The 26,321-nt window shown below is 49.7% G+C and overlaps 3 protein-coding genes across 3 annotated transcripts; 1 reads left to right on the top strand and 2 right to left on the bottom strand.

Annotated features, from left to right (window-relative positions):
• Positions 1–13,876: 13,876 nt before the first annotated feature.
• On the bottom strand, positions 13,877–18,478 carry LOC138365621 (multifunctional-autoprocessing repeats-in-toxin-like). The gene is made up of 6 exons (XM_069326100.1): positions 17,431–18,478; positions 16,560–17,390; positions 15,779–16,489; positions 14,848–15,738; positions 14,608–14,777; positions 13,877–14,497 (listed from the first exon to the last, which is right to left on the bottom strand). Exons 1-6 carry the CDS (start codon positions 18,476–18,478, stop codon positions 13,877–13,879), a joined length of 4,272 nt encoding a protein of 1,423 aa, XP_069182201.1.
• Positions 18,478–22,915, bottom strand: LOC138365622 (uncharacterized PPE family protein PPE21-like). Its single transcript, XM_069326103.1, has 3 exons — positions 22,896–22,915; positions 21,849–22,516; positions 18,478–19,223 (listed from the first exon to the last, which is right to left on the bottom strand). Exons 1-3 carry the CDS (start codon positions 22,913–22,915, stop codon positions 18,478–18,480), a joined length of 1,434 nt encoding a protein of 477 aa, XP_069182204.1.
• A 766-nt stretch (positions 22,916–23,681) lies between these two features.
• LOC138365623 (proteoglycan 4-like) lies at positions 23,682–25,427 on the top strand. Its single transcript, XM_069326104.1, has one exon. It carries the CDS (start codon positions 23,682–23,684, stop codon positions 25,425–25,427), a length of 1,746 nt encoding a protein of 581 aa, XP_069182205.1.
• Positions 25,428–26,321: the final 894 nt, after the last annotated feature.

The raw sequence follows: 26,321 nt of genomic DNA on the forward strand, positions 1-26,321 counted from the left end.
CAGTGTACTGGACATAGTGAGTCAGACGTCAGGCAGTGTACTGGACATATGAGTCAGACGTAGGTAGTGTACTGGACATAGTGAGTCAGACGTCAGGTAGTGTACTGGACATAGTGAGTCAGACGTCAGGCAGTGTACTGGACGTAGTGAATCAGACGTCAGGTAGTGTACTGGACATAGTGAGTCAGACGTCAGGCAGTGTACTGGACATAGTGAGTCAGACGTCAGGCAGTGTACTGGACATAGTGAATCAGACGTCAGGTAGTGTACTGGACATAGTGAGTCAGACGTCAGCAGTGTACTGGACATAGTGAGTCAGACGTCAGCAGTGTACTGGACATAGTGAGTCAGACGTCAGGAGTGTACTGGACATAGTGAGTCAGACGTCAGGCAGTGTACTGGACATAGTGAGTCAGACGTCAGGTAGTGTACTGGACATAGTGAGTCAGACGTCAGCAGTGTACTGGACATAGTGAGTCAGACGTCAGCAGTGTACTGGACATAGTGAGTCAGACGTCAGGTAGTGTACTGGACATAGTGAGTCAGACGTCAGCAGTGTACTGGACATAGTGAGTCAGACGTCAGCAGTGTACTGGACATAGTGAGTCAGACGTCAGGGAGTCAACTGGACATAGTGAGTCAGACGTCAGGCAGTGTACTGGACATAGTGAGTCAGACGTCAGGCAGTGTACTGGACATAGTGAGTCAGACGTTAGGTAGTGTACTGGACATAGTGAGTCAGACGTCAGGCAGTGTACTGGACATAGTGAGTCAGACGTCAGGTAGTGTACTGGACATAGTGAGTCAGACGTCAGCAGTGTACTGGACATAGTGAGTCAGACGTCAGGGAGTACTGGACATAGTGAGTCAGACGTCAGGCAGTGTACTGGACATAGTGAGTCAGACGTCAGGCAGTGTACTGGACATAGTGAGTCAGACGTCAGGTAGTGTACTGGACATAGTGAGTCAGACGTCAGCAGTGTACTGGACATAGTGAGTCAGACGTCAGCAGTGTACTGGACATAGTGAGTCAGACGTCAGGTAGTGTACTGGACATAGTGAGTCAGACGTCAGGCAGTGTACTGGACATAGTGAGTCAGACGTCAGGCAGTGTACTGGACATAGTGAGTCAGACGTCAGGTAGTGTACTGGACATAGTGAGTCAGACGTCAGCAGTGTACTGGACATAGTGAGTCAGACGTCAGGAGTGTACTGGACATAGTGAGTCAGACGTCAGGCAGTGTACTGGACATAGTGAGTCAGACGTCAGGCAGTGTACTGGACATAGTGAGTCAGACGTCAGGTAGTGTACTGGACATAGTGAGTCAGACGTCAGCAGTGTACTGGACATAGTGAGTCAGACGTCAGCAGTGTACTGGACATAGTGAGTCAGACGTCAGGCAGTGTACTGGACATAGTGAGTCAGACGTCAGGTAGTGTACTGGACATAGTGAGTCAGACGTCAGCAGTGTACTGGACATAGTGAGTCAGACGTCAGTAGTGTACTGGACATAGTGAGTCAGACGTCAGCAGTGTACTGGACATAGTGAGTCAGACGTCAGGAGTTACTGGACATAGTGAGTCAGACGTCAGTAGTGTACTGGACATAGTGAGTCAGACGTCAGGCAGTGTACTGGACATAGTGAGTCAGACGTCAGGTAGTGTACTGGACATAGTGAGTCAGACGTCAGGTAGTATACTGGACATAGTGAGTCAGACGTCAGGCAGTGTACTGGACATAGTGAGTCAGACGTCAGGCAGTGTACTGGACATAGTGAGTCAGACGTCAGGTAGTGTACTGGACATAGTGAGTCAGACGTCAGGCAGTGTACTGGACATAGTGAGTCAGACGTCAGGTAGTGTACTGGACATAGTGAGTCAGACGTCAGCAGTGTACTGGACATAGTGAGTCAGACGTCAGGCAGTGTACTGGACATAGTGAGTCAGACGTCAGGCAGTGTACTGGACATAGTGAGTCAGACGTTAGCAGTGTACTGGACATAGTGAGTCAGACGTCAGGTAGTGTACTGGACATAGTGAGTCAGACGTCAGGTAGTGTACTGGACATAGTGAGTCAGACGTCAGGCAGTGTACTGGACGTAGTGAATCAGACGTCAGGTAGTGTACTGGACATAGTGAGTCAGACGTCAGGCAGTGTACTGGACATAGTGAATCAGACGTCAGGTAGTGTACTGGACATAGTGAGTCAGACGTCAGCAGTGTACTGGACATAGTGAGTCAGACGTCAGCAGTGTACTAGACATAGTGAGTCAGACGTCAGGGAGTCAACTGGACATAGTGAGTCAGACGTCAGGTAGTGTACTGGACATAGTGAGTCAGACGTCAGCAGTGTACTGGACATAGTGAGTCAGACGTCAGTAGTGTACTGGACATAGTGAGTCAGACGTCAGCAGTGTACTGGACATAGTGAGTCAGACGTCAGCAGTGTACTGGACATAGTGAGTCAGACGTCAGGCAGTGTACTGGACATAGTGAGTCAGACGTCAGGTAGTGTACTGGACATAGTGAGTCAGACGTCAGCAGTGTACTGGACATAGTGAGTCAGACGTCAGGAGTACTGGACATAGTGAGTCAGACGTCAGGCAGTGTACTGGACATAGTGAGTCAGACGTCAGGCAGTGTACTGGACATAGTGAGTCAGACGTCAGGTAGTGTACTGGACATAGTGAGTCAGACGTCAGGCAGTGTACTGGACATAGTGAGTCAGACGTCAGCAGTGTACTGGACATAGTGAGTCAGACGTCAGGCAGTGTACTGGTCATAGTGAGTCAGACGTCAGGTAGTGTACTGGACATAGTGAGTCAGACGTCAGGGAGTCAACTGGACATAGTGAGTCAGACGTCAGGAGTGTACTGGACATAGTGAGTCAGACGTCAGGTAGTATACTGGACATAGTGAGTCAGACGTCAGCAGTGTACTGGACATAGTGAGTCAGACGTCAGGTAGTGTACTGGACATAGTGAGTCAGACGTCAGCAGTGTACTGGACATAGTGAGTCAGACGTCAGGAGTGTACTGGACATAGTGAGTCAACGTCAGGTAGTGTACTGGACATAGTGAGTCAGACGTCAGGCAGTGTACTGGACATAGTGAGTCAGACGTCAGGTAGTGTACTGGACATAGTGAGTCAGACGTCAGGTAGTGTACTGGACATAGTGAGTCAGACGTCAGGCAGTGTACTGGACATAGTGAGTCAGACGTCAGGCAGTGTACTGGACATAGTGAGTCAGACGTCAGGTAGTGTACTGGACATAGTGAGTCAGACGTCAGGCAGTGTACTGGACATAGTGAGTCAGACGTCAGGCAGTGTACTGGACATAGTGAGTCAGACGTCAGGTGTACTGGACATAGTGAGTCAGACGTCAGGCAGTGTACTGGACATAGTGAGTCAGACGTCAGCAGTGTACTGGACATAGTGAGTCAGACGTCAGCAGTGTACTGGACATAGTGAGTCAGACGTCAGTGTACTGGACATAGTGAGTCAGACGTCAGGTAGTGTACTGGACATAGTGAGTCAGACGTCAGCAGTGTACTGGACATAGTGAGTCAGACGTCAGGAGTGTACTGGACATAGTGAGTCAGACGTCAGGCAGTGTACTGGACATAGTGAGTCAGACGTCAGCAGTGTACTGGACATAGTGAGTCAGACGTCAGGTAGTGTACTGGACATAGTGAGTCAGACGTCAGCAGTGTACTGGACATAGTGAGTCAGACGTCAGCAGTGTACTGGACATAGTGAGTCAGACGTCAGCAGTGTACTGGACATAGTGAGTCAGACGTCAGCAGTGTACTGGACATAGTGAGTCAGACGTCAGCAGTGTACTGGACATAGTGAGTCAGACGTCAGGGAGTGTACTGGACATAGTGAGTCAGACGTCAGGCAGTGTACTGGACATAGTGAGTCAGACGTCAGGCAGTGTACTGGACATAGTGAGTCAGACGTCAGGTAGTGTACTGGACATAGTGAGTCAGACGTCAGCAGTGTACTGGACATAGTGAGTCAGACGTCAGCAGTGTACTGGACATAGTGAGTCAGACGTCAGGCAGTGTACTGGTTATAGTGAGTCAGACGTCAGGTAGTGTACTGGACATAGTGAGTCAGACGTCAGCAGTGTACTGGACATAGTGAGTCAGACGTCAGTAGTGTACTGGACATAGTGAGTCAGACGTCAGCAGTGTACTGGACATAGTGAGTCAGACGTCAGGAGTGTACTGGACATAGTGAGTCAGACGTCAGGTAGTGTACTGGACATAGTGAGTCAGACGTCAGGCAGTGTACTGGACATAGTGAGTCAGACGTCAGGTAGTGTACTGGACATAGTGAGTCAGACGTCAGGTAGTATACTGGACATAGTGAGTCAGACGTCAGGCAGTGTACTGGACATAGTGAGTCAGACGTCAGGCAGTGTACTGGACATAGTGAGTCAGACGTCAGGTAGTGTACTGGACATAGTGAGTCAGACGTCAGGCAGTGTACTGGACATAGTGAGTCAGACGTCAGGTAGTGTACTGGACATAGTGAGTCAGACGTCAGCAGTGTACTGGACATAGTGAGTCAGACGTCAGGCAGTGTACTGGACATAGTGAGTCAGACGTCAGGCAGTGTACTGGACATAGTGAGTCAGACGTCAGCAGTGTACTGGACATAGTGAGTCAGACGTCAGGTAGTGTACTGGACATAGTGAGTCAGACGTCAGGTAGTGTACTGGACATAGTGAGTCAGACGTCAGGCAGTGTACTGGACATAGTGAGTCAGACGTCAGGTAGTGTACTGGACATAGTGAGTCAGACGTCAGGTAGTGTACTGGACATAGTGAGTCAGACGTCAGGTAGTGTACTGGACATAGTGAGTCAGACGTCAGGTAGTGTACTGGACATAGTGAGTCAGACGTCAGGTAGTGTACTGGACATAGTGAGTCAGACGTCAGGTAGTGTACTGGACATAGTGAGTCAGACGTCAGGCAGTGTACTGGACATAGTGAGTCAGACGTCAGGCAGTGTACTGGACATAGTGAGTCAGACGTCAGCAGTGTACTGGACATAGTGAGTCAGACGTCAGGTAGTGTACTGGACGTAGTGAGTCAGACGTCAGCAGTGTACTGGACATAGTGAGTCAGACGTCAGGTAGTGTACTGGACATAGTGAGATCAGACGTCAGTAGTGTACTGGACATAGTGAGTCAGGACGTCAGGTAGTGTACTGGACATAGTGAGTCAGACGTCAGGTAGTGTACTGGACATAGTGAGTCAGACGTCAGGCAGTGTACTGGACATAGTGAGTCAGACGTCAGGTAGTGTACTGGACATAGTGAGTCAGACGTCAGGCAGTGTACTGGACATAGTGAGTCAGACGTCAGCAGTGTACTGGACATAGTGGAGTCAGACGTCAGGCAGTGTACTGGACATAGTGAGTCAGACGTCAGGTAGTGTACTGGACATAGTGAGTCAGACGTCAGGCAGTGTACTGGACATAGTGAGTCAGACGTCAGTAGTGTACTGGACATAGTGAGTCAGACGTCAGTAGTGTACTGGACATAGTGAGTCAGACGTCAGGCAGTGTACTGGACATAGTGAGTCAGACGTCAGGTCAGTGTACTGGACATAGTGAGTCAGACGTCAGGCTAGTGTACTGGACATAGTGAGTCAGACGTCAGGCAGTGTACTGGACATAGTGAGTCAGACGTCAGGTAGTACTGGACATAGTGAGTCAGACGTCAGGCAGTGTACTGGACATAGTGAGTCAGACGTCAGGCAGTGTACTGGACATAGTGAGTCAGACGTCAGGCAGTGTACTGGACATAGTGAGTCAGACGTCAGGCAGTGTACTGGACATAGTGAGTCAGACGTCAGCAGTGTACTGGACATAGTGAGTCAGACGTCAGGCAGTGTACTGGACATAGTGAGTCAGACGTCAGGTAGTGTACTGGACATAGTGAGTCAGACGTCAGGCAGTGTACTGGACATAGTGAGTCAGACGTCAGGCAGTGTACTGGACATAGTGAGTCAGACGTCAGGTAGTGTACTGGACATAGTGAGTCAGACGTCAGGCAGTGTACTGGACATAGTGAGTCAGACGTCAGGTAGTGTACTGGACATAGTGAGTCAGACGTCAGGCAGTGTACTGGACATAGTGAGTCAGACGTCAGGCAGTGTACTGGACATAGTGAGTCAGACGTCAGGTAGTGTACTGGACATAGTGAGTCAGACGTCAGGCAGTGTACTGGACATAGTGAGTCAGACGTCAGGCAGTGTACTGGACATAGTGAGTCAGACGTCAGGCAGTGTACTGGACATAGTGAGTCAGACGTCAGGCAGTGTACTGGACATAGTGAGTCAGACGTCAGGCAGTGTACTGGACATAGTGAGTCAGACGTCAGGTAGTGTACTGGACATAGTGAGTCAGACGTCAGGCAGTGTACTGGACATAGTGAATCAGACGTCAGGTAGTGTACTGGACATAGTGAGTCAGACGTCAGGCAGTGTACTGGACATAGTGAGTCAGACGTCAGGCAGTGTACTGGACATAGTGAGTCAGACGTCAGGTAGTGTACTGGACATAGTGAGTCAGACGTCAGCAGTGTACTGGACATAGTGAGTCAGACGTCAGGCAGTGTACTGGACATAGTGAGTCAGACGTCAGGCAGTGTACTGGACATAGTGAGTCAGACGTCAGGCAGTGTACTGGACATAGTGAGTCAGACGTCAGGTAGTGTACTGGACATAGTGAGTCAGACGTCAGGCAGTGTACTGGACATAGTGAGTCAGACGTCAGGCAGTGTACTGGACATAGTGAGTCAGACGTCAGGCAGTGTACTGGACATAGTGAGTCAGACGTCAGGCAGTGTACTGGACATAGTGAGTCAGACGTCAGGTAGTGTACTGGACATAGTGAGTCAGACGTCAGGCAGTGTACTGGACATAGTGAGTCAGACGTCAGGCAGTGTACTGGACATAGTGAGTCAGACGTCAGGCAGTGTACTGGACATAGTGAGTCAGACGTCAGGCAGTGTACTGGACATAGTGAGTCAGACGTCAGTAGTGTACTGGACATAGTGAGTCAGACGTCAGGCAGTGTACTGGACATAGTGAGTCAGACGTCAGGTAGTGTACTGGACATAGTGAGTCAGACGTCAGGTAGTGTACTGGACATAGTGAGTCAGACGTCAGGTAGTCATACTGGACATAGTGAGTCAGACGTCAGGTAGTGTACTGGACATAGTGAGTCAGACGTCAGGTAGTGTACTGGACATAGTGAGTCAGACGTCAGGCAGTGTACTGGACATAGTGAGTCAGACGTCAGGTAGTGTACTGGACATAGTGAGTCAGACGTCAGGCAGTGTACTGGACATAGTGAGTCAGACGTCAGGCAGTGTACTGGACATAGTGAGTCAGACGTCAGGTAGTGTACTGGACATAGTGAGTCAGACGTCAGGCAGTGTACTGGACATAGTGAGTCAGACGTCAGGCAGTGTACTGGACATAGTGAGTCAGACGTCAGTAGTGTACTGGACATAGTGAGTCAGACGTCAGCAGTGTACTGGACATAGTGAGTCAGACGTCAGGCAGTGTACTGGACATAGTGAGTCAGACGTCAGCTAGTGTACTGGACATAGTGAGTCAGACGTCAGGCAGTGTACTGGACATAGTGAGTCAGACGTCAGGTAGTGTACTGGACATAGTGAGTCAGACGTCAGGCAGTGTACTGGACATAGTGAGTCAGACGTCAGGCAGTGTACTGGACATAGTGAGTCAGACGTCAGGTAGTGTACTGGACATAGTGAGTCAGACGTCAGGTAGTGTACTGGACATAGTGAGTCAGACGTCAGGTAGTGTACTGGACATAGTGAGTCAGACGTCAGGTAGTGTACTGGACATAGTGAGTCAGACGTCAGGCAGTGTACTGGACATAGTGAGTCAGACGTCAGGCTAGTGTACTGGACATAGTGAGTCAGACGTCAGGCAGTGTACTGGACATAGTGAGTCAGACGTCAGGCAGTGTACTGGACATAGTGAGTCAGACGTCAGGTAGTGTACTGGACATAGTGAGTCAGACGTCAGGTAGTGTACTGGACATAGTGAGTCAGACGTCAGGCAGTGTACTGGACATAGTGAGTCAGACGTCAGGTAGTGTACTGGACATAGTGAGTCAGACGTCAGCAGTGTACTGGACATAGTGAGTCAGACGTCAGGCAGTGTACTGGACATAGTGAGTCAGACGTCAGCTAGTGTACTGGACATAGTGAGTCAGACGTCAGCAGTGTACTAGACATAGTGAGTCAGACGTCAGGGAGTCAACTGGACATAGTGAGTCAGACGTCAGGTAGTGTACTGGACATAGTGAGTCAGACGTCAGGCAGTGTACTGGACATAGTGAGTCAGACGTCAGGTAGTGTACTGGACATAGTGAGTCAGACGTCAGGTAGTGTACTGGACATAGTGAGTCAGACGTCAGGCAGTGTACTGGACATAGTGAGTCAGACGTCAGGCAGTGTACTGGACATAGTGAGTCAGACGTCAGGTCAGTGTACTGGACATAGTGAAGTCAGACGTCAGGCAGTGTACTGGACATAGTGAGTCAGACGTCAGGTAGTGTACTGGACATAGTGAGTCAGACGTCAGGCAGTGTACTGGACATAGTGAGTCAGACGTCAGGTAGTGTACTGGACATAGTGAGTCAGACGTCAGCAGTGTACTGGACATAGTGAGTCAGACGTCAGGGAGTCAACTGGACATAGTGAGTCAGACGTCAGGTAGTGTACTGGACATAGTGAGTCAGACGTCAGGCAGTGTACTGGACATAGTGAGTCAGACGTCAGGTAGTGTACTGGACATAGTGAGTCAGACGTCAGGCAGTGTACTGGACATAGTGAGTCAGACGTCAGGTAGTGTACTGGACATAGTGAGTCAGACGTCAGCAGTGTACTGGACATAGTGAGTCAGACGTCAGCAGTGTACTGGACATAGTGAGTCAGACGTCAGCAGTGTACTGGACATAGTGAGTCAGACGTCAGGCAGTGTACTGGACATAGTGAGTCAGACGTCAGCAGTGTACTGGACATAGTGAGTCAGACGTCAGGGAGTCAACTGGACATAGTGAGTCAGACGTCAGGCAGTGTACTGGACATAGTGAGTCAGACGTCAGGCAGTGTACTGGACATAGTGAGTCAGACGTCAGGTAGTGTACTGAACATAGTGAGTCAGACGTCAGCAGTGTACTGGACATAGTGAGTCAGACGTCAGCAGTGTACTGGACATAGTGAGTCAGACGTCAGGCAGTGTACTGGACATAGTGAGTCAGACGTCAGGTAGTGTACTGGACATAGTGAGTCAGACGTCAGGTAGTGTACTGGACATAGTGAGTCAGACGTCAGGTAGTGTACTGGACATAGTGAGTCAGACGTCAGGTAGTGTACTGGACATAGTGAGTCAGACGTTAGCAGTGTACTGGACATAGTGAGTCGGACGTCAGCAGTGTACTGGACATATTGAGTCAGACGTCAGCAGTGTACTGGACATAGTGAGTCAGACGTCAGCAGTGTACTGGACATAGTGAGTCAGACGTCAGGCAGTGTACTGGTTATAGTGAGTCAGACGTCAGGTAGTGTACTGGACATAGTGAGTCAGACGTCAGCAGTGTACTGGACATAGTGAGTCAGACGTCAGTAGTGTACTGGACATAGTGAGTCAGACGTCAGCAGTGTACTGGACATAGTGAGTCAGACGTCAGGGAGTCTACTGGACATAGTGAGTCAAACGTCAGGTAGTGTACTGGACATAGTGAGTCAGACGTCAGGCAGTGTACTGGACATAGTGAGTCAGACGTCAGGTAGTGTACTGGACATAGTGAGTCAGACGTCAGGTAGTATACTGGACATAGTGAGTCAGACGTCAGGCAGTGTACTGGACATAGTGAGTCAGACGTCAGGCAGTGTACTGGACATAGTGAGTCAGACGTCAGGTAGTGTACTGGACATAGTGAGTCAGACGTCAGGCAGTGTACTGGACATAGTGAGTCAGACGTCAGGTAGTGTACTGGACATAGTGAGTCAGACGTCAGACAGTGTACTGGACATAGTGAGTCAGACGTCAGGCAGTGTACTGGACATAGTGAGTCAGACGTCAGGCAGTGTACTGGACATAGTGAGTCAGACGTTAGCAGTGTACTGGACATAGTGAGTCAGACGTCAGGTAGTGTACTGGACATAGTGAGTCAGACGTCAGGTAGTGTACTGGACATAGTGAGTCAGACGTCAGGCAGTGTACTGGACGTAGTGAATCAGACGTCAGGTAGTGTACTGGACATAGTGAGTCAGACGTCAGGTAGTGTACTGGACGTAGTGAGTCAGACGTCAGGTAGTGTACTGGACATAGTGAGTCAGACGTCAGGTAGTGTACTGGACATAGTGAATCAGACGTCAGGTAGTGTACTGGACATCGTGAGTCAGACGTCAGGCAGTGTACTGGACATAGTGAGTCAGACGTCAGGTAGTGTACTGGACATAGTGAGTCAGACGTCAGGCAGTGTACTGGACATAGTGAGTCAGACGTCAGGCAGTGTACTGGACATAGTGAGTCAGACGTCAGGTAGTGTACTGAACATAGTGAGTCAGACGTCAGCAGTGTACTGGACATAGTGAGTCAGACGTCAGCAGTGTACTGGACATAGTGAGTCAGACGTCAGGCAGTGTACTGGACATAGTGAGTCAGACGTCAGGTAGTGTACTGGACATAGTGAGTCAGACGTCAGGTAGTGTACTGGACATAGTGAGTCAGACGTCAGGTAGTGTACTGGACATAGTGAGTCAGACGTCAGGTAGTGTACTGGACATAGTGAGTCAGACGTTAGCAGTGTACTGGACATAGTGAGTCGGACGTCAGCAGTGTACTGGACATATTGAGTCAGACGTCAGCAGTGTACTGGACATAGTGAGTCAGACGTCAGCAGTGTACTGGACATAGTGAGTCAGACGTCAGGTAGTGTAATGGAGATAGTGAGTCAGACGTTAGCAGTGTACTGGACATAGTGAGTCAGACGTTAGCAGTGTACTGGACATAGTGAGTCAGATGTCAGCAGTGTACTGGACATAGTGAGTCAGACGTCAGCAGTGTACAGTATAAACTGGGAAGGAAGTTAGGTAGTGTTCAGAACACCGTTAGACAGAAGTCAGGAAGTGTACTGTTAATGACCAAACCCAACATCAGGTGATGGGGAAACGACAACGTTTTGCTCTGTCCTGGACCATATCATGTGGAGGAAGAGACGATGTTGATGTTATTGAAGATTCAGTTACTGGAAACAAAAAGTTCCAAATAGCACTGGCTATGGTGAGCCCGTAGTGGACTTACCTGAGACAGAAGGGGAGCTGTGACTCAGGAGGGAAGAGAGGAATAAAATAGCCAATAAATAAGGAAAGAGTGTAAGGTGAGGATCAGGCAAAAGAAAATAATACCTTGAACAATGTAACAATAAGACGAAAGGTAAGAACAGAATGAATGTTACGAGTGAGAAGAGTAATTACTGCGAGGAGTACGAGTATGAAAGGGATGAGGTAAGAATAGGAGGAAGATAAAAAAAAAAGGAAGGCTTAAGTCGGATCACGTTTGTTAAGAAGGTTAGAGCATTTAAATATGTAGTATGAGAGGGAAGAGTCAACAGCAACAAAACCAGGACTCGGGTTAATGTTGGGCACGTTGTGTATCAGAGCCGAGTGAACAAGACGGCGTCTGTGAAGAGTAGAGGCAGGAAAGATTATTTTAGAAGACCAATCAATAGGATGACCAGAATCCCTAACATGACAGAAGAGAGCATTGTTAGTGTCCGCAGACTTGACACTTCTCTTGTTTTCCTTAAGGCTGTCATTAAGTGTACGGCCAGGTTCCCCAAAGTATTGGAGAGGACAAGACGAATAGGAAATAGAGTAGACACCAGTAGCATTAGAAGCAGAAGGAGCAGTGTGAACCAGATTGCTATGAAGAGTGTTAATTTGTCGTAAAGTGAGCTTTATGCCAAGAAGACAAAGGGTATCAGTGAGATTTTTAAGTTCAGATATGAAGGAAAGGCAGAGCACAGTGGTAATAGTGTTGGAAACAGGTTTGGGATAAAAAAAAAATACGTTTAGCTTAAGAATAGGCACTGTTGATAAAATGTAAGGGGGTATTCAAGGCGAGAAAACGATTTGTATTTGAACGTAATTTCAGAATCAAGAAACTGAGAGTCACTGATGCGTAGAGCGCGGAGGAAGAGAGAGACGAGATCACTCGTCTCACTCTTAACAGAAGGAGGATGGTAGAAAAAGAAGTGAATGTTCATGCCCCTATGCATGGGTTTGTGGTAGACAGAGAAAGAGAAAGAGAACACAGAGCTGTGAACGTGTAGAATAGCAAGAAAAAGGATGGAGGAAATTAGATTCTCATTCAACTTTGAAATTGATAGAAGGAGCCAGATTGTTAAGAGAAAAGAGGAAAGGCTAGAAAAGACTACGGTCATGAGGCCATAAAGCAAAAATGTCATCAACATAGCGAAGCCAAAGAGAGGGACGAGTATAAATAGAAGGAAGGAAGAACAGTTTCGAAGTAATCCATGTAGAGATTGGCAAGAACAGGGGAGTGAGGGAGGAACCCATAGCGACACCGAAAGTTTGAGAGTATTATTTACCGTTGAAAGAAAAGGAGTTAGAGTCAACACAGAGTCTGATGAGTTCCAGGAAAACGTCAGTAGGAAGCGGGAGATGAAGAAAACCCCTCAGTTGCCTTCTAAGGAAAGAGAGAACGTCATTAGGGAGGAACATTAGTAAACAGAGAGTCGACATCAAGACTAAGCATCTTACAGGAAAGCTGCAGGGCGCAGTCTTTCTACGAAGTTCTGAGAGTGCCGAAGGTGGGCAGGAGAAAATCTACGAAGATAAGGATCCAGAATTTTGGCAAATATGGAGGCAAGAGGATAGCCGACGCAGCCCCCTTGAAGAAATGATAGGACGAAGAGGAACACCAGGTTTCTGGTTCTTAGGTACACCACAGAAATAAAGAAGGGTAAAGGACACGGAAACATTTTATTAGATCGAAGTCATAAGGACAAAGACTGGAGAGCTGCCTAGGTTTGCTGTTGAAGGAAGTTTTAAGGCGATCCAAAGGGTTAGAAGTCAGAGGAGCATATGTGGAGAAGCCAAGTAGCAAGACATCAGCTTGCTTTAGGTAGTAAAGTTGTTAGTGTACAGTTCATTCTGGAATAGAAATTTACGTTTTTTTTTGTTTCATAATTTAGTTATTGTGAGTCACATTGCCTTTTGTACAACTTGCCGCTACAAAATATATCTTTTCCTGCCTCTTTTGCTAATATAAAACCTTCCAGAACCTCAGCCGCCTTCTCCTTTTCTCGGGTTTCTCCGTATCATTTACCCTTGAGCGCCGCTACAAGCCTCAGATCATCGAGAAAATCCTTTGATCTTCAGCATCCAGGAAAAATTGGAGCTATTTGCTTGTTATCTCCGCCTGATCTGTGGACCACCAGCTTCCGGAGAGCTGCAGCCGCGTCCTTTTGCCTTTCTCTGACTTGATGGGCGGCGTCTCTCCGTGTCTTATATGACCAGATGTTCTGGAGTATGTTCCTCCTGTGTTCTCTCCCAAAACCCTCGCTCCACTCGTTCTCTTGTGATCACCTGATCCTCTTGAGACCACCGGGTCAGAACCTCCTTATGTTGCAACTTGCGTCATCTTTGCATGTGTTCGTGCAGTTTCTTAGCATTCCGGTGGCCTCATCTAATGACGTGAACACACTTTAGTGCTCCTAATGTAACTTAATCTTTCATGCATGCTATTGAAACTCACTCTGAGAGTACCTTGTAAATGCACTCACCAATGTCACCAATGATCCTCCACAGGCACAAATCCAGTAAGCATAATGTAACTGTGTCTTCTTGTGCAACCAGTTAACATCATGTGGTTGTGTCCTCCTGCAGGCGCCTGAAGGTTCCTGTAGCCCCCTGCAGCAACCTGAAGGTTCCTGTAGCCCCCTGTAGTTACCTGAAGGTTCCTGTAGCCCCCTGCAGCAACCTGAAGGTTCCAGTAGCCCCCTGCAGTTACCTGAAGGTTCCTGTAGCCCCCTGCAGCAACCTGAAGGTTCCTGTAGCCCCCTGCAGTTACCTGAAGGTTCCTGTAGACCCCTGCAGGCGCCTGAAGGTTCCTGTAGCCCCCTGCAGCAACCTGAAGGTTCCAGTAGCCCCCTGCAGCAACCTGAAGGTTCCTGTAGCCCCCTGCAGTTACATGAAGGTTCCTGTAGCCTCCTGCAGTTACCTGAAGGTTCCTGTAGCCCCCTGCAGGTACCTGAAGGTTCCTGTAGCCCCCTGCAGTTACCTGAAGGTTCCTGTAGACCCCTGCAGTTATCTGAAGGTTCCTGTAGCCCCCTGCAGTTACCTGAAGGTTCCTGTAGCCCCCTGCAGCAACCTGAAGGTTCCTGTAGCCCCCTGCAGTTACCCGAAGTTCCTGTAGCCCCCTGCAGTTACCTGAAGGTTCATGTAGCCCCCTGCAGCAACCTGAAGGTTCCAGTAGCCCCCTGCAGTTACCTGAAAGTTCCTGTAGCCCCCTGCAGTTACCTGAAGGTTCCTGTAGCCCCCTGCAGCAATCTGAAGGTTCCTGTAGCCCCCTGCAGCAATCTGAAGGTTCCTGTAGCCCCCTGCAGCAACCTGAAGATTCATGTAGCCCCCTGCAGCAACCTGAAGGTTCCTGTAGCCCCCTGCAGCAACATGAAGGTTCCTGTAGCCACCTGCAGCAACATGAAGGTTCCTGTAGCCCCCTGCACAACTCTGAAGGTTCCTGTATCCCCCTGTAGCAACCTGAAGGTTCCTGTTGCCCCCCTGTAGCAACATGAAGGTTCCTGTAGCCCCCTGCAGCAACCTGAAGGTTCCTGTAGCCCCCTGTAGCAACCTGAAGGTTCCTGTAGCTTCCTGTAGCAACCTGAAGGTTCCTGTAGCTCCCTGCAGCAACCTGAAGGTTCCTGTAGCCCCCTGCAGCAACCTGAAGGTTCCTGTAGCCCCCTGCAGCAACTTGAAGGTTCCTGTAGCCCCCTGTAGCAACCTGAAGGTTCCTGTAGCCCCCTGCAGCAACATGAAGGTTCCTGTAGCCCCCTGCAGCAACCTGAAGGTTCCTGTAGCCCCCTGTAGCAACATGAAAGTTCCTGTAGCCCCCTGCAGCAACCTGAAGGTTCCTGTAGCCCCCTGTAGCAAACTGAAGGTTCCTGTAGCCCCCTGCAGCAACCTGAAGGTTCCTGTAGCCCCCTGCAGCGACCTGAAGGTTCCTGTAGCCCCCTGTAGCAACATGAAGGTTCCTGTAGCCCCCTGCAGCATCCTGAAGGTTCCTGTAGCCCCCTGCAGCAACATGAAGATTCCTGTAGCCCTCTGCAGCAACATGAAGGTTCCTGTAGCCCCCTGCAGCAACATGAAGATTCCTGTAGCCCCCTGCAGCCCTCTGAAGGTTCCTGTAGCCCCCTGTAGCAACCTGAAGGTTCCTGTAGCCCCATGCAGCAACATGAAGGTTCCTGTAGCCCCCTGTAGTTACCTGAAGGTTCATGTAGCCCCTTGTTGCAACCTGAAGGTTCCTGTAGCCCCCTGCAGCAACATAAAGGTTCCTGTAGCCCCCTGTAGTTACCTGAATGTTCCTGTAGCCCCCTGCAGAAATATGAAGGTTCCTGTAGCCCCCTGTAGCAACCTGAAGGTTCCTGTAGCCCCCTGCAGAAATATGAAGGTTCCTGTAGCCCCCTGTAGCAACCTGAAGGTTCCTGTAGCTCTCTTGCATCAACCTGAAGGTTCCTGTATCCCCCTGCAGCAACCTGAAGGTTCCTGTAGCCCCCTGTAGCAACATGAAGGTTCCTGTAGCTCCCTGTAGCAACATGAAGGTTCCTGTAGCTCCCTGTAGCAACCTGAAGGTTCCTGTAGCCCCCTGTAACAACCTGAAGGTTCCTGTAGCCCCCTGTAGCAACATGAAGGTTCCTGTAGCCCCCTGTAGCAACATGAAGGTTCCTGTAGCCCCCTGCAGTTACCTGAAGGTTCCTGTAGCCCCCTGCAGTTACCTGAAGGTTCCTGTAGCCCCCTGCAGTTACCTGAAGGTTCCTGTAGAGCCCTGCAGTTATCTGAAGGTTCCTGTAGCCCCCTGCAGTTACCTGAAGGTTCCTGTAGCCCCCTGCAGCAACCTGAAGGTTCCTGTAGCCCCCTGCAGTTACCCAAAGGTTCCTGTAGCCCCCTGCAGTTACCTGAAGGTTCATGTAGCCCCCTGCAGCAACCTGAAGGTTCCAGTAGCCCCCTGCAGTTACCTGAAAGTTCCTGTAGCCCCCTGCAGTTACCTGAAGGTTCCTGTAGCCCCCTGCAGCAATCTGAAGGTTCCTGTAGCCCCCTGCAGCAACCTGAAGGTTCATGTAGCCCCCTGCAGCAACCTGAAGGTTCCTGTAGCCCCCTGCAGCAACATGAAGGTTCCTGTAGCCACCTGCAGCAACATAAAGGTTCCTGTAGCCCCCTGCACAACTCTGAAGGTTCCTGTATCCCCCTGTAGCAACCTGAAGGTTCCTGTAGCCCCCCTGTAGCAACATGAAGGTTCCTGTAGCCCCCTGCAGCAACCTGAAGGTTCCTGTAGCCCCCTGTAGCAACCTGAAGGTTCCTGTAGCCCCCTGTAGCAACCTGAAGGTTCCTGTAGCTCCCTGCAGCAACCTGAAGGTTCCTGTAGCCCCCTGCAGCAACCTGAAGGTTCCTGTAGCCCCCTGCAGCAACTTGAAGGTTCCTGTAGCCCCCTGTAGCAACCTGAAGGTTCCTGTAGCCCCCTGCAGCAACATGAAGGTTCCTGTAGCCCCCTGCAGCAACCTGAAGGTTCCTGTAGCCCCCTGCAGCAACCTGAAGGTTCCTGTAGCCCCCTGTAGCAACCTGAAGGTTCCTGTAGCCCCCTGCAGCGACCTGAAGGTTCCTGTAGCCCCCTGTAGCAACATGAAGGTTCCTGTAGCCCCCTGCAGCAACCTGAAGGTTCCTGTAGCCCCCTGCAGCAACATGAAGATTCCTGTAGCCCTCTGCAGCAACCTGAAGGTTCCTGTAGCCCCCTGCAGCAACATGAAGATTCCTGTAGCCCCCTGCAGCCCTCTGAAGGTTCCTGTAGCCCCCTGTAGCAACCTGAAGGTTCCTGTAGGCCCATGCAGCAACATGAAGGTTCCTGTAGCCCCCTGTAGTTACCTGAAGGTTCATGTAGCCCCCTGTTGCAACCTGAAGGTTCCTGTAGCCCCCTGCAGCAACATGAAGGTTCCTGTAGCCCCCTGTAGTTACCTGAATGTTCCTGTAGCCCCCTGCAGAAATATGAAGGTTCCTGTAGCCCCCTGTAGCAACCTGAAGGTTCCTGTAGCCCCCTGCAGAAATATGAAGGTTCCTGTAGCCCCCTGTAGCAACCTGAAGGTTCCTGTAGCTCTCTTGCATCAACCTGAAGGTTCCTGTATCCCCCTGCAGCAACCTGAAGGTTCCTGTAGCCCCCTGTAGCAACATGAAGGTTCCTGTAGCTCCCTGTAGCAACATGAAGGTTCCTGTAGCTCCCTGTAGCAACCTGAAGGTTCCTGTAGCCCCCTGTAGCAACCTGAAGGTTCCTGTAGCCCCCTGTAGCATCATGAAGGTTCCTGTAGCCCCCTGTAGCAACATGAAGGTTCCTGTAGCCCCCTGTAGCAACATGAAGGTTCCTGTAGCCCCCTGTAGCAACATGAAGGTTCCTGTAGCTCCCTGTAGCAACATGAAGGTTCCTGTAGCCCCCTGTAGCAACCTGAAGGTTCCTGTAGCTCCCTGCAGCAACCTGAAGGTTCCTGTAGCCCCCTGCAGCAACCTGAAGGTTCCTGTAGCCCCCTGCAGCAACCTGAAGGTTCCTGTAGCCCCCTGTAGCAACCTGAAGGTTCCTGTAGCCCCCTGCAGCAACATGAAGGTTCCTGTAGCCCCCTGCAGCAACCTGAAGGTTCCTGTAGCCCCCTGTAGCAACATGAAGGTTCCTGTAGCTCCCTGCAGCAACCTGAAGGTTCCTGTAGCCCCCTGCAGCAACCTGAAGGTTCCTGTAGCCCCCTGCAGCAACCTGAATGTTCCTGTAGCCCCCTGCAGCGACCTGAAGGTTCCTGTAGCCCCCTGTAGCAACATGAAGATTCCTGTAGCCCCCTGCAGCCCTCTGAAGGTTCCTGTAGCCCCCTGTAGCAACCTGAAGGTTCCTGTAGACCCATGCAGCAACATGAAGGTTCCTGTAGCCCCCTGTAGTTACCTGAAGGTTCATGTAGCCCCCTGTTGCAACCTGAAGGTTCCTGTAGCCCCCTGCAGCAACATGAAGGTTCCTGTAGCCCCCTGAAGTTACCTGAAGGTTCCTGTAGCCCCCTGCAGAAACATGAAGGTTCCTGTAGCCCCCTGTAGCAACCTGAAGGTTCCTGTAGCCCCCTGTAGCAACCTGAAGGTTCCTGTAGCTCTCTTGCATCAACCTGAAGGTTCCTGTATCCCCCTGCAGCAACCTGAAGGTTCCTGTAGCCCCCTGTAGCAACCTGAAGGTTCCTGTAGCCCCCTGTAGCAACCTGAAGGTTCCTGTAGCCCTCCTGCATCAACCTGATGGTTCCTGTAGCCCCCTATAGCAACATGAAGGTTCCTGTAGCCCCCTGTAGCAACATGAAGGTTCCTGTAGCCCCCTGTAGCAACATGAAGGTTCCTGTAGCCCCCTGTAGCAACATGAAGGTTCCTGTAGCCCCCTGTAGCAACATGAAGGTTCCTGTAGCCCCCTGTAGCAACATGAAGGTTCCTGTAGCTCCCTGTAGCAACATGAAGGTTCCTGTAGCTCCCTGTAGCAACATGAAGGTTCCTGTAGCCCCCTGTAGCAACATGAAGGTTCCTGTAGCCCCCTGTAGCAACATGAAGGTTCCTGTAGCCCCCTGTAGCAACATGAAGGTTCCTGTAGCCCCCTGTAGCAACATGAAGGTTCCTGTAGCCCCCTGTAGCAACATGAAGGTTCCTGTAGCCCCCTGTAGCAACATGAAGGTTCCTGTAGCCCCCTGTAGCAACATGAAGGTTCCTGTAGCTCCCTGTAGCAACATGAAGGTTCCTGTAGCCCCCTGTAGCAACATGAAGGTTCCTGTAGCCCCCTGCAGCAACATGAAGGTTCCTGTAGCCCCCTGCAGCAACATGAAGGTTCCTGTAGCCCCCTGTAGCAACATGAAGGTTCCTGTAGCCCCCTGTAGCAACATGAAGGTTTCCTCCATATAAATACCAAAGATAAAAATGAGCTTAGTTTATAGTGTATAGTTCTTACCATTTTGAATTCTAGAATTCTACATCCAATTCTAAATACCCATGTAGGTATCGTGCCTATTTTTACCGTTGGCTGTACCAATTACCTCTGTGATGCTGGTCGAAACCTATTTAAATTCAAATTCCTAAACTGTTTCGTAAATGTTTGTGCATTTATAGATGAGTCTGCGCTAAATAACTGTGCATTATTTACCTGAGAGAATGTCATAATTATAGGATAACATGTTGTGATTATAATTATATACTGTTTAATCTTTATATACATTTGGGGTTTGAAACAATGTTAATCAGTGAGTTCAAAAATCTTTCTGCCCATCCACAGCTGAGTGGACAGCGCCCGGGATTCGTAGTTCTTAGGTTCCGGGTTCGGTCCCCGGTGGAGGCGGTAACATATGAGTGGAGTTTCTTTCACCCCGATGCCGCTGTTTAACTAGCAGTAAATAGGTACCTGGGAGTTAGACAGCTGCTACGGGCTGCTTCCTGGGGGTGGAGGCCTGGTCGAGGACCGGGCCGCAGGGACGCTAGGCCCCGAAATCATCTCAAGATAACCTCAATATGTAGAAGAGAAAATTTGTGCATCACTTAAAAGAATGTTTAGGTTTAGACCTCGATATAGGCCTAACAGATCATGCATGAATAACCAGCTGCCTGTCGCCCGAAGCATTGAATTATTACTGAATTATATGTCTAAGAATTACACTTGTAATGTTACGCTATTTGTAAATAATGTAAATAATGATGAATGAAAAGTACTATTTTTTTACATAATTTGCCTATATGAATATTTTATGCATATGTTTTATTCATATTTTATTTTAGATGTTTTACCAACATAAGTCTCATCACTCTAATGTTTACATTTAGCTGTAAGCTATAACTAGTGCAATTATCTTATAAGTTAACCCACAAAAATCAGCCAATCAATGAATTAGGTTAAGTGTATTGAGGCCACATTAGTTATTGTTGTCGTAGATTATTACTGGCGTCGTGATGCCGTGTTAGTGGCCATGGCCACTGTGGCCATGGCCACTGTGGCCTGGTGTGGCCCTCTCATCCCCACTTAACAGATGGAAGACGTACTCACACAGAAAGGTAATATTCCTCATTCTAATGATCGACCCAACACAGTTGTCTCTCTACTACTAACGCCCAACCACATGGGATGGACGGTAGAGCGACGGTCTCGCTTCATGCTGGTCGGCGTTCAATCCCCCGGCCGTCCAAGTGGTTGGATACCATTCCTTCTATCCGTCTTATCCTAAATCCCTTATCCTTATATCCCTTTCAAGTGTCATATTGTCTTAATGGCTTAGTTCTTCTTCCCTCTGTTTACATTGTGTAGCTTCCGGAGATCAATAGCCACACGGCTCGGTCTCTGCCCAGACCTCCCGGTTGGTTGCCTGGTCAACCAGGCTGTTGGACGCGGCTGCTCGCAGCCTGACATATGAATCACAGCCTGGTTGATCAGACATTACTGATCAATCAGGTTTTTCCCTTGATAGTTACCCTACCTTACTTCCACTACTAACTTTGCTATTAAATTAACATGGGGGACTTCACAAGTATGCTACATGCCAAAGCTAGAATCACCTTAAAATAACAAATAGAGTCAAATAGAAACCAGATCACAAGCATGTGTGTACCAGCTCGAGAGCGCCCGCAAAAAAATACACACACCACATACAATAAATTTGGAAACATTGTTTACAGTATTAGATATTTCGGCGCCCCAATGTATTCAACCAGGTCAAATTTGATCTTAGAATCTCGGGTTCTAAGGTTACAATATACCAACTTGAACGCCATTAAGTTCCTAGGCTCCATTATGTAAGCCCCAACAAGCACCTGAAGGTTCCTGTAGACCCCTGCAGGTACCTGAGGTTCCTGTAGACCCCTGCAGGTACCTGAAGGTTCCTGTAGACCCCTGCAGGTACCTGAAGGTTCCTGTAGACCCCTGCAGGTACCTGAAGGTTCCTGTAGACCCCTGCAGGTACCTGATGTTCCTGTAGACCCCTGCAGGTACCTGATGTTCCTGTAGACCCCTGCAGGTACCTGATGTTCCTGTAGACCCCTGCAGGTACCTGATGTTCCTGTAGACCCCTGCAGGTACCTGATGTTCCTGTAGACCCCTGCAGGTACCTGATGTTCCTGTAGACCCCTGCAGGTACCTGATGTTCCTGTAGACCCCTGCAGGTACCTGATGTTCCTGTAGACCCCTGCAGGTACCTGAAGGTTCCTGTAGACCCCTGCAGGTACCTGAAGGTTCCTGTAGACCCCTGCAGGTACCTGATGTTCCTGTAGACCCCTGCAGGTACCTGATGTTCCTGTAGACCCCTGCAGGTACCTGATGTTCCTGTAGACCCCTGCAGGTACCTGATGTTCCTGTAGACCCCTGCAGGTACCTGATGTTCCTGTAGACCCCTGCAGGTACCTGATGTTCCTGTAGACCCCTGCAGGTACCTGATGTTCCTGTAGACCCCTGCAGGTACCTGAAGGTTCCTGTAGACCCCTGCAGGTACCTAAAGGTTCCTGTAGACCCCTGCAGGTACCTGATGTTCCTGTAGACCCCTGCAGGTACCTGAAGGTTCCTGTAGACCCCTGCAGGTACCTGAAGGTTCCTGTAGACCCCTGCAGGTACCTAAAGGTTCCTGAAGACCCCTGCAGGTACCTGAAGGTTCCTGTAGACCACTGCAGGTACCTGAAGGTTCCTGTAGACCCCTGCAGGTACCTAAAGGTTCCTGTAGACCCTTGCAGGTACCTGAAGGTTCCTGTAGACCCCTGCAGGTACCTAAAGGTTCCTGTAGACCCCTGCAGGTACCTGAAGGTTCCTGTAGACCCCTGCAGGTACCTGAAGGTTCCTGTAGACCCCTGCAGGTACCGGAAGGTTCCTGTAGACCCCTGCAGGTACCTGAAGGTTCCTGTAGACCCCTGCAGGTACCTGAAGGTTCCTGTAGACCCCTGCAGGTACCTGAAGGTTCCTGTAGACCCCTGCAGGTACCTGAAGGTTTCTGTAGACCCCTGCAGGTACCTGAAGGTTCCTGTAGACCCCTGCAGGTACCTAAAGTTTCCTGTAGACCCCTGCAGGTACCTGAAGGTTCCTGTAGACTCCTGCAGGTACCTGAGGTTCCTGTAGACCCCTGCAGGTACCTGAAGGTTCCTGTAGACCCCTGCAGGTACCTGAAGGTTCCTGTAGACCCCTGCAGGTACCTGAAGGTTCCTGTAGACCCCTGCAGGTACCTAAAGGTTACTGTAGACCCCTGCAGGTACCTAAAGGTTCCTGTAGACCCCTGCAGGTACCTGAAGGTTCCTGTAGACCCCTGCAGGTACCTGAGGTTCCTGTAGACCCCTGCAGGTACCTGAAGGTTCCTGTAGACCCCTGCAGGTACCTGAGGTTCCTGTAGACCCCTGCAGGTACCTAAAGGTTCCTGTAGACCCCTGCAGGTACCTGAAGGTTCCTGTAGACCCCTGCAGGTACCTAAAGGTTCCTGTAGACCCCTGCAGGTACCTAAAGGTTCCTGTAGACCCCTGCAGGTTCCTGAAGGTTCCTGTAGACCCCCTGCAGGTACCTAAAGGTTCCTGTAGACCCCTGCAGGTACCTGAAGGTTCCTTTAGCCATCCTTTTTGTATGGTGGCTTGATAGTCACCATACACAAGAGAAAAGAAGTTTGAATTACTTTCATTCTAACTCAAACTTCAAACTTTTCTTTGCCGTCTCTAACTGGTATTACCTAGTCCTTCATAGCTGATAATGTTAGGTGATTGTGGATGAGGAAGACTAGTGGTTCGTGGGTGATGGTGCAAGTTTCAGTTGTTGTGAATGTCTAGAAAGTAAGAATGGTGAGTCAGGTGTGTATATTGCGTGGGCTCTTGTGTGTTGGTTGAGTGTGGGAGCATTGTGGGTGTGGGCTCTAGTGTGTTGGTTGAGTGTGGGAGTATTGTGGGTGTGGGCTCTGGTGTGTTGGTTGAGTGTGGGAGCATTGTGGGTGTGGGCTCTTGTGTGTTGGTTGAGTGTGGGAGCATTGTGGGTGTGGGCTCTGGTGTGTTGGTTGAGTGTGGGAGCATTGTGGGTGTGGGCTCTAGTGTGTTGGTTGAGTGTGGGAGCATTGTGGGTTTGTTCTCTGGTGTGTTGGTTGAGTATGGGAGCATTGTGGGTGTGGGCTCTGGTGTGTTGGTTGAGTGTGGGAGTATTGTGGGCGTGGGCTCTGGTGTGTTGGTTGAGTGTGGGAGTATTGTGGGTGTGGGCTCTGGTGTGTTGGACGAGTGTGGGAGCATTGTGGGTGTGGGCTCTGGTGTGTTGGTTGAGTGTGGGAGCATTGTGGGTGTGGGCTCTGGTGTGTTGGACGAGTGTGGGAGCATTGTGGGTGTGGGCTCTGGTGTGTTGGATGAGTGTGGGAGCATTGTGGGTGTGGGCTCTGGTGTGTTGGACGAGTGTGGGAGCATTGTGGGTGTGGGAGTTGGTTGAGTGTGGGAGCATTGTCACACATCTCCCTCCCAAACTACTTAGACATCCCTCTCCCAAAGTACCAACACATCCCTCTCCCAAAGCACCAACACATCCCTCTCCCAAAGTACCAACACATCCCTCTCCCAAAGCACCAACACATCCCTCTCCCAAAGTACCAACACATCCCTCTCCCAAAGCACCAACACATCCCTCTCCCAAAGTACCAACACATCCCTCTCCCAAAGCACCAACACATCCCTCTCCCAAAGCACCAACACATCCCTCTCCCAAAGCACCAACACATCCCTCTCCCAAAGTACCAACACATCCCTCTCCCAAAGTACTAACACATCCCTCTCCCAAAGCACCAACACATCCCTCTCCCAAAGTACCAACACATCCCTCTCCCAAAGTACCAACACATCCCTCTCCCAAAGTACCAACACATCCCTCTCCCAAAGTACTAACACATCCCTCTCCCAAAGTACTAACACATCCCTCTCCCAAAGTACTAACACATCCCTCTCCCAAAGTACCAACACATCCCTCTCCCAAAGTACCAACACATCCCTCTCCGAAAGTACTAACACATCCCTCTCCCAAAGTACTAACACATCCCTCTCCCAAAGTACTAACACATCCCTCTCCCAAAGTACTAACACATCCCTCTCCCGAAGTACTAACACATCCCTCTCCCAAAGTACTAACACATCCCTCTCCCGAAGTACTAACACATCCCTCTCCCGAAGTACTAACACATCCCTCTCCCAAAGCACCAACACATCCCTCTCCCAAAGCACCAACACATCCCTCTCCCAAAGCACCAACACATCCCTCTCCCGAAGTACTAACACATCCCTCTCCCAAAGCACCAACACATCCCTCTCCCAAAGCACCAACACATCCCTCTCCCAAAGCACCAACACATCCCTCTCCCAAAGCACCAACACATCCCTCTCCCAAAGTACCAACACATCCCTCTCCCAAAGTACCAACACATCCCTCTCCCAAAGCACCAACACATCCCTCTCCCAAAGTACCAACACATCCCTCTCCCAAAGTACCAACACATCCCTCTCCCAAAGTACTAACACATCCCTCTCCCAAAGTACCAACACATCCCTCTCCCAAAGTACCAACACATCCCTCTCCCAAAGTACCAACACATCCCTCTCCCAAAGTACCAACACATCCCTCTCCCAAAGTACCAACACATCCCTCTCCCAAAGTACTAACACATCCCTCTCCCAAAGTACCAACACATCCCTCTCCCAAAGTACCAACACATCCCTCTCCCAAAGTACTAACACATCCCTCTCCCAAAGTACCAACACATCCCTCTCCCAAAGTACCAACACATCCTTCTCCCAAAGTACCAACACATCCCTCTCCCAAAGTACCAACACATCCCTCTCCCAAAGTACCAACACATCCCTCTCCCAAAGTACTAACACATCCCTCTCCCAAAGTACCAACACATCCCTCTCCCAAAGTACCAACACATCCCTCTCCCAAAGTACTAACACATCCCTCTCCCAAAGTACCAACACATCCCTCTCCCAAAGTACCAACACATCCTTCTCCCAAAGTACCAACACATCCCTCTCCCAAAGTACCAACACATCCCTCTCCCAAAGTACCAACACATCCCTCTCCCAAAGTACTAACACATCCCTCTCCCTAATTGTTCACTGTGATACTGGTGATGGTAGTGGTGAGTGCTACACTCCAGGATGCTGAATGCTTCTCGGCTGTGCATCGATTCTGTATTGCATTTAGTAAGATCATTTGAAAATGGCATTGGGCTGCATTTTATAATATATTTTGAAAATATATTGAGTTAACATTACGTTTACTTGTGAATACAGAAACTAGAGTTCTGTTCCTGGACATAGGTTGACTTCATTTTTAATATTTCGTTTCTTTCCAAATTAATAGAATGCTTGCTTGTGTGTGTGTGTTGGCACTTCGGTAACTATTGATTTTGTAGAGTGATTAATGACGTGGAATTCAGAACAGAGATGTTTTGTTGTCCCTAACTCAGATTAATGCGTATTCAGCACTACGCGAAGTAATTTCGTAATGGAAGGATATTCCTTTCCCCCCCCCCACGTCTCATCCCAAATCCTTATCCTGACCACCTTCCAAATGCTATATAGTCGTCATGGCTTGGGCCATTTCCCTGATAATTCCTCCCCCTCGTAATGGAAGCTCTGTGAGGATCCATTGGTACATTTTCCCCGTGATCCGAGTTCCAGGAGCAGCTGGCAGAGAGAGCCTGACCCAGTGGGTGCTCTCCTGAGGTGTGGGAGGAGCTCAGACGGGCTTGCAAGAGTAACCTTATTCATCTTGCTATCTCGTGTATGATTCTGTCTCGTGACAGGGAGCGAGCCGTCCTCCTAATACAGCCTCGCATTATGACCTATATTTTACCTAAGGCCAAAAAATTGTTATACTACAGTATGGTAGCGCTCGCGAAATTGATCTACTGTCCCGTTTTCGTTTTTGGGTCCTGTGGTAGGTTAGGATAGGGGACTTTAGTACGGCAGTTTCTTGGCGTTAGGAAACCTTAGGAGGA

Source organism: Procambarus clarkii, chromosome 17, assembly GCF_040958095.1.
Source record: "Procambarus clarkii isolate CNS0578487 chromosome 17, FALCON_Pclarkii_2.0, whole genome shotgun sequence".
Classification (NCBI taxonomy): Eukaryota; Metazoa; Arthropoda; class Malacostraca; order Decapoda; family Cambaridae; genus Procambarus; species Procambarus clarkii.

Excerpts from the sequence above, each read along its gene's own strand:
- LOC138365622 (XM_069326103.1), bottom strand. The coding sequence starts at position 22,915 with ATGGCTAAAGGAACCTTCAG. Across the intron at positions 22,517-22,895 it reads ATGGCTAAAGGAACCTTCAG|GAACCTTCAGGTACCTGCAG; the intron begins GTACCTGCAGGG and ends AGGGGTCTACAG. Across the intron at positions 19,224-21,848 it reads GGGGTCTACAGGAACATCAG|GGGGCTACAGGAACCTTCAT; the intron begins GTACCTGCAGGG and ends ATGTTGCTACAG.
- LOC138365621 (XM_069326100.1), bottom strand. The coding sequence starts at position 18,478 with ATGCAAGAGAGCTACAGGAACCTTCAGGTTGCTACAGGGGGCTACAGG. Across the intron at positions 17,391-17,430 it reads AGAGCTACAGGAACCTTCAG|GGGGCTACAGGAACCTTCAG; the intron begins GTTGCTACAGGG and ends ATATTTCTGCAG. Across the intron at positions 14,778-14,847 it reads GGGGCAACAGGAACCTTCAG|GTGGCTACAGGAACCTTCAT; the intron begins GTTGCTACAGGG and ends ATGTTGCTGCAG.
- LOC138365623 (XM_069326104.1), top strand. The coding sequence starts at position 23,682 with ATGAGTGTGGGAGCATTGTGGGTGTGGGCTCTGGTGTGTTGGACGAGT.